At 35.9% G+C, this 7866-nt stretch overlaps 1 protein-coding gene across 1 annotated transcript in view; it reads left to right on the top strand.

Annotated features, from left to right (window-relative positions):
* The window catches only part of LOC110444795 (DNA replication licensing factor mcm7-like), a 37868-nt gene that overhangs the window by 8469 nt on the left and 21533 nt on the right, over positions 1–7866 (top strand). Inside the window, exons 5-9 of the mRNA XM_021489158.1 lie at positions 780–1098; positions 1669–1773; positions 1887–1964; positions 2748–2961; positions 3335–3418. Coding sequence (XP_021344833.1) covers positions 780–1098; positions 1669–1773; positions 1887–1964; positions 2748–2961; positions 3335–3418 — 800 coding nt within the window. The remainder of the gene's footprint in view (positions 1–779; positions 1099–1668; positions 1774–1886; positions 1965–2747; positions 2962–3334; positions 3419–7866) is intronic.

Below are 7866 nucleotides of genomic sequence, written 5' to 3'. Positions count from 1 at the left end.
GGTAGCAGTAATCCACTTGCTTATCCACAATTTAGTTTCGGCAAGTAAACATCCTTATAAATATTGTTCTGTAACAATATACACTGACTGATGCAAAATTGAAACTTGAACAAAATTCACACGTATTAAAAAGCATGCCAACCCTGGTCGATGTGCACACTTTACAAGATAACTTGCTTGAATATATATTGATCAATATACAAACTTAGACGATAAGTTCAAAGTTGAGTGAAATCCATGCCTAATTAATTAGCATACTGTACTCTGATTGGTCAATGGTTTTATGCCAAGTAACTTTGTCAGATAAGGCAAGATTCTAAAGAAACTTGTTTGATATATTATTCAACAACAAAGGCAAAGTTCAAAGATGTTCACAATCTGTGCATAATCTATTTAATGGTTTAAAATAATCAGGTATTGGTCAAAGGGGTAAATGCCAGTTTCAGTTTTTAATGTTCTATGAAATACATTGTATGGACAAAGGGAAGCACAAGAAGAATAACTTCACAGTGGTACACTTTTACATAAAACTTTGATTCATAAATTAACAGTAAATCTTTCTGTACAATATGATGGGAACTTCGTCTTTATTTTGTTCTCCATTCCAAAAATAATATATATCTTTTGCCTTAGCTTTCAGTACTTTCAGTACTTTGATTCAAAATTACTTCAACAATTTTTTGTTTTCAAAATTTATGATTCATGCTTCAACACTTCTTAAGAATATTCGTTTTCTGTTAGCAAATATGGCTTATTTGTGAGTTCTTTCTATTCACCAGTGAACTTTACTTCAAATCCCAAGCTGGACAGAAGCACTCTGCAATCCGCGATGTCAAGGCTGACAGTATCGGAAAACTGGTGTGTGTCAAGGGCATTGTCACCAGGGCCACAGAGGTTAAACCAATGCTCTCTGTGGCCACCTACACCTGTGATACCTGTGGTAACGAGACTTACCAGCCAATCAGCTCGCCCTCTTTCATGCCTTTGATCATGTGCCCCAGTCAGGACTGTACAACAAATCGATCGGGAGGTCGTCTTTATCTGCAGACCCGAGGGTCAAAGTTCATAAAATTCCAAGAAGTGAAAATTCAAGAGCATGTAAGTTGCAACAATTTCAATGCATATAAGACACTTCAGTATGTTTAATTGTCAAATTTTATCATCATCTTTATATGTAAAAACGGATACCATCCATAAAAATATAGACAGGAAACACAAATAGGGATAGAAGCGATTTATCTTGAAGTTATTACATGGGGTCAGTTAGTCAAGATTTTTTCACTGGAGTAGCCAAAAAACAGTGTTTCAGGTAACTTGTTATTGCTGAATTTGCGACCCTATTCCAAAAAACTGGTGGGAAAAGTTTTCCCCGAATCTCGTCAAAATTAACCAATTCTTAAATTGACGATATTTTGTAAAGAAGTCTTACAAGGCCATACAACGTTAACTGACCCTTTGGATGTGAATAAACAGGAAACATGGCTAACCAGTGTTGCATGTTTGTTTTTATAGGCTAGCCGTTACATGGATGATTTTTATTCTCTGCTGACAGCAGATACATCAATGATTTTTCCCAATTGACATTTGACATGGGCCTTTTTGCAATTCAACTAGAAAAACTCCTGTTTATGGTACAGTGCTGTTGTTAATCTTGATGTCTGATTTCAGAGTGATCAAGTGCCTGTTGGGAACATCCCGCGTGGTATGACGGTGCTTTGTCGTGGAGAGATGACACGCCTTGCTCAGCCAGGAGATCATATCAGCATATCTGGTGTATCCTTTTCCTACCTCACTGAAAGCAATCTTATAATGAATGGAATTACCTCAGAAAGAAAGAAAACTGTTTAACTGCAACTTGAAATAATTTTTCCTTGACCATAGATCAGGTTTTCTTACCAATGATGAAACAAGGGTTCAGGGATATGCAGCAGGGATTATTATCAGAAACCTTTTTAGAGGCACATGTAAGTATATAAAACCTGAGAAAGACTGCTTGCTTGTTATTTCCTCATGATTGTGTGACCTAAACAAATAATGCCCTTATAGTTAATTCCTTAGATAAATTTTACATTACCTCCTTTACTCATGATCAATACAAGAAATACAACGTTAACTGCAATCAAACTTTACATATATAGATACATCTCGACTCTTGAGTACCACAGCAATATATCAAAAGTAGGTCACTCCGACCTTTATTATCCGCTTATAGTAATTGTTTTTACATTAAGCTCCTCTTTGCCCTTTTCAAGAAACCATAACGGAGACCTACATTTTACAATCAATTCATTGTTTTGAAAATATTTTATTAAGCAGACTGATATTGTACTGAAAAAAACCCCAGTTTTTAGCTCGCCTATTCAAAGAATAGGGGGGCTAATGTAGTCACCCTGGCGTCAGCGTCCCACCTTCCGAAGTTAAAGTTTTTGTGCAAGTTTTTTCCAGACAGTGTTGGATCATCACACTCAATACACAGTTGTCTATTATGAGTTTAAGTCATTTATATCGAGTGTAAGCAATCACTTCACATAGATGTTTCTACACATTTAATAGTCCTTGGAATATCCTGGTGGTAAGTGAGGTGGCAAATAAAATGACAGGCACTAATCAACGTTTAACTATACATGTGTTTCTATTGATAGTTGCAGTATTATAATAACATACATAGGCTATGCTGTTCTCCGACAGCTCTTGTTCAATTGGGAGAATCATAATAAAAATCGAGGGTATTCTGTATGTATTTGTAGAGAATTGTCAAGATGAATAAGACGGAGGACGATGAATTAGGAGCAGAGGAGTTATCAGAAGATGAGATTAAGAAGGTTGCAGAGGATGACTTCTATGATAAATTAGCAAGCAGTATAGCCCCGGAGATCTTTGGTCACGAGGACGTCAAGAAAGCGCTGCTCCTTCTTTTGGTTGGTGGCGTTGACAAATCACCAAGGGGCATGAAAATCAGAGGTTAGTGTTAATCACTCGTTAAGATTTGTTATAGAATGTTTTGTTGATATGTAAAAAAAATATTGTTACCGTTTGTCTAAATTGTCTTCACCCCAGCATGATGGTATCAGAGCTCAATGAGTTAAAAGTAAAAAGTGGTAGTTTCCATAGGTCGGGTATATATTATTAGGCAGAGAATATGAAGACATTTGTGAAAATTGTTGTTTTTATCAAGTTACATGTGGCTTTATAAGAAAATATGATAACACTCTGAGGAAAATGTGGTTTTCCGCAATTAATATCAAGTAAACAGTAAATTTGATAATTGGATTATAGTATTTCTTCAATTGAAAATACGTTGCAAAGTTAGATACTGATGTTGTGTTATTTGTAGGAAATATAAATATTTGTTTGATGGGTGACCCAGGAGTGGCCAAGTCTCAGCTGTTATCTTACATCGACCGACTCGCCCCTCGCAGTAAGTATCTACCATAAATTTGCGCGTATAGTGAACACTTTTTTGGGTAAATATTGTCATGTCAAAAAGGGGGTGCACACTATACAGAGGAACAAGTCATTCTTGGGTTATCGATCTCGAGTTTCTGGTCAGCCATATTGGATTACCTCCCTTCAAATTGTTTATTTTGAGTCGTCGATCATACATGTTAAGATTGAAGATTAAAATAACAACAAAGAATGAAATTTTGGCAACACAATTTTTACCTTCTTTTAAATGATTAAAATCAGTAATCATGACTGCTGATTTGGCGACAAACACTAGCTGGTAACGTAACATTTTTAGGTCACCTGAGCTTTGCTCAAGTGACCTATTCCAATCACTTTCCGTCCGTCGTCGTCTGTCGTGCGTAAACTTTTACATTATCAACTTCTTCTCAAGAACCAGTGGATAGAATATTTTCAAACTTGGTCAGAATCATCCTTGGTAGATGAGGCTACCAAATTGTAAAATTGGGATTCCTACCCCAAACCTAGGGGCCAGGGCGGGGCCCAAAAGGGAAAATTAACCAATAATTCAAAAATCTTCTTCTCCAGACTAAAAGGTATTACAGTCATTTTCTCTGCATGGATGGAAAGATCATCAGGGGCTTTATTAGGGCTTTTCACCAACTGGTGAAAAGACCTATTGTTTTTGTTATGTTTCTTATTCTTATTCTTATTATTCTTCTTCCGTATTTTGTGGAATCTGTATCTTTTGATTGGTAAAAGAGAGGTTTATAGTCTTTTAAGTACGTTGTAGGAAAAGGTCTAAAGCTGATCAAGCAACATTTTGAAGTAGGTCAAAAATAAAATATGGCAGCCATGACGTCATAGGTCAATATCTTAAAATGGCCATAACTCAAAAACGGTTTAATTTACAGAATTGACGCAATTATATTATATGTAGATTATCTTAGGGGCTAACTTTAATTACCACATGGTTTTTCATTTAAAGGTCAAATAAAAAAGCTCGCTGTTGGGTCAAAGGTCATAATTTAAAAAAAAAACATTCATTTTTCATTGTTTTGGAAAAATACTTCTACAGATCGATGGAGGATGTCATTCTGATGAAGTTGATGTCTTAAGTTTTTCTGTAACATTTACCGTTAAGGTTGTACGCCATTTTGAAATGTTTCCTTTGATCTTTTAAAAATTTGGCAATATTTTAAAACTTGTTTTACTCCAATATCAATGACAAATATTTCGTTTAGTTGTAACGGGACAAGTTTCCCTAGATGTCTTCTAACATTTGGTAACACTTTCAACTTCATCAAAAAAACAAAATGGCCGCCATGACGTCATAGGGTAAAATCTTTAAAACCGCTATTACTCGAAAACCGTTGATTGTACAGAATTTGTGAAAGTTAATTATTTGTAGATAATTTCCATTTCTAACTTTTTCTCACAACATGTTAAAGGGACATCACGTGAAAAGGCGTTTTTTTTTTAATGAATGTATGTATTGTAGGCACTTCCACTTATGTTACCTCGCTATCCCCATATTCATAGTCCGTTCCAAATGTCCAGTTTGACCACTTGAATTGTTCGGGAAAGCCCGGCTAAAAATAGCGCCGATAACGTCACCTGATTAGGCAGCAAACACAAGTGGTGCGAGCGAGATGAAACGGTTTACAAAGGGGCCCTCAGAGAGGGGCCGTCAGGCAACTGCAACTTCTTACCGCACTATGAAACCAAGTTATATGATTTCTAATTCCGTATTCAAACTTATTGAACAGTAATTATTCATCATCAGAAGTTAATTGCACACTTGCCAATATTAAGAATTTAAATTTATTTAGCTTTTAACATAAATTTGTTGCCAATAAAATTAAACAAAGGATGGGGCACAAGTTTTTACAATTTATCACAGCCTTCTCCCGTGACCGGTACAGGTGGTACGGGGCTAAACACTCCCTCAACAATGGGACAAACCTTTCTGTAAAAAGGAATATTCACGAGACGAATATCCCTTTTCAAATGTTTACATAAAGTGCATATATGCAATGACAAACTACACGCGAATATAAAAAGGAAACGTTTGTGAATTTATTTATTACATTAAACAACTCAATGTCTTTGGCCATTTTTTTTCTAGACCATGAATATAAATCTATGTATACTCTCTTTCCCACTTTCACTGTCTCCAAACGCTAACATTTAGGAAGTCATATTAACCATCACACACAATAAACTGTATGGCAAAACNTTTTTTTATATATTGCGTCGTCGCGCCAGGGCAGGCCGGGTATTATATTAGTACTAATTTAAAACTTGCATGTCAAAACAAAAAACAATCGTTTAATTCAGCAATATAATTAAATCATACCATTTTACTGATCCCGGTAATATTATAAATTATGTAAATCTAATAGCGCACGTATCTCATTTGACCCCGAGCACCGACAGAGGATCAGAGAACAGAATACGCCGTGGCCATCACAGCAGTTATCCCTTGGGGGGCCTCATGGCAAAATCAAACTAACCAGTCACTTATCCCTTTCGTTTGCATAAACCACTGTATAATTATAAAAAAACACAAAGTAAACTCTCTCCGATACATGCCCATTAACATATTAAACTAAGTTCATCTGTGTTCAAACTCACACAATGATACTAGCGAGGTTAATAGTTTTAGATATTTATTCATAACATAAACAGCGCTAGCATTTCTGTCGATTTTATTTCAGCTTAACCGGCCGCTATCCGGAAGAAAACATGCACCGTACTGACTGCTAGGGCAGTTATTTTCTGCTTTGAATACTTCCCACTGGCAATAATGATTCCGTAACGTACCCCTTGCGCTATCTTTTGACCATTTGGCAACTATTCGCTTCGTAGCTGACACGGTACAACACTTTTCTTTGGCTTACTTCACACGGCCAGTCATTTTGTTTACAAAGAAATGGTGTGCTATGCGCATGCGCTAGTAGAGGGAAATCCCTGAACAAAACGTTGGTCAGACAGGTAGAAATACCGATGATTATCTTAGATTTAATCATTTTTATGAATCTTTTTCAGCCAAATCCGATCGGCATTTTCCATAAGGAGTCTCACTTGATATGTTTATGTAGTATTTGGAAAAAAGACACAAAAAAAAGTTACTTCAGCGTGATGCCCCTTTAATACAAAATATTTCTAATTAAAAAGTGCACCCCTGGGTCGAAGTTCACCAATTTTTTTAAAAACATTCATTTTTCATTTTTTTTTGAAAAATTCTTCAATAGATTGATGAAGAATGTCATTCCGATGAATTTGATGTCTTTAGTTTTTCTGTAACATTTACCATTAACGTTGTACGCCATTTTGAGATATTTCCTTTGATCCTTTCAAATGCTGACAATATGTTAAAACTTCAACGATCTTCTTCTCCAATTCTGCCATTGCAATATTAACCACAATTGGTACATGTATTCCTCTAGGGGCCCTTACGAACTTATGTTACTTTTTGGAGCAATTAATATTCCAAGATGGCCACCACGAACTCTGATTGGTTAACAGCCTATACCAATATATTTCGTTAACGATATCAAACACGAGGTTGATCTTTGGATATCAAATGGAGATAAGCAAGAGCAAACTTTTTCTCTCATACTGTTTTAACAAAAAATGTCAACTTCCGGTTCTCGGCAAGGGTCAAAGTTAAAATGCACTATATTGGGTACCAATCTTAAAAAATCATCTTCTTAAGTTCCACAAGGTCTAGAGTCTTGATATTTAATGTGAAAGATTCTGAGATGTCGGGGTATCAGGTTTAAAAAAAATGGTTGACATTGATCAACTATCCAGGTCACAATCAAGGTCACAAACTTCATATGTGTTATTTCAAGATAATGACTTCAAAAAACTTCTTCTAAAGTTCCACAAGGTCTAGAGACCTACTATTTCATACATAACATGGTCAGGTTATTGGCTATCAAGTTTGAAAATATGAATGACCTTGACCAATGTTCAAGGTCATTGGGGTCAATTATGTTAAAATCTTCAAAAGACTCCTTCTCAATAACGGAAATGGCCAGGGTATTGATATTTGGTCTGTAGCATGCTAGGATGATGGGCTACATGGTTTATTGACACAAATGACCATTAAAGATCAACTTCCGGTATTTGAGAGAGTTCAAATTCGAACATATAATTTTACCAGATACCAGGACTTTTACTACTGGTGTAAGGGAAGTAACCCTTACAGTGAAAAGCCCGTCAAATTGTTAGCCAACAATTTCTAGTTTAAATTGTAACTTTCAGGACCCCCGAGCTATCCGTTCTCCCTTGGGGAGGGGGTAAAGTTTACTATAGTTTATATAGGGAAACAACACTTTTGGGTATATTTTGACAATTTTCTGTTGGAAATTATTCTTACTTGGTCAGAATCATCCTTGGAGGAGGAAGATGGTTTTAAATTGTAAAATTGGGATTCCTACCCCAACCCTA

Source organism: Mizuhopecten yessoensis, unplaced genomic scaffold (assembly GCF_002113885.1).
Source record: "Mizuhopecten yessoensis strain PY_sf001 unplaced genomic scaffold, ASM211388v2 scaffold2065, whole genome shotgun sequence".
Lineage (NCBI taxonomy): Eukaryota > Metazoa > Mollusca > Bivalvia > Pectinida > Pectinidae > Mizuhopecten > Mizuhopecten yessoensis.
The sequence above is the reverse complement of the archived record's forward strand: the minus strand, read 5'-3'. Positions and strand labels throughout refer to the sequence as shown.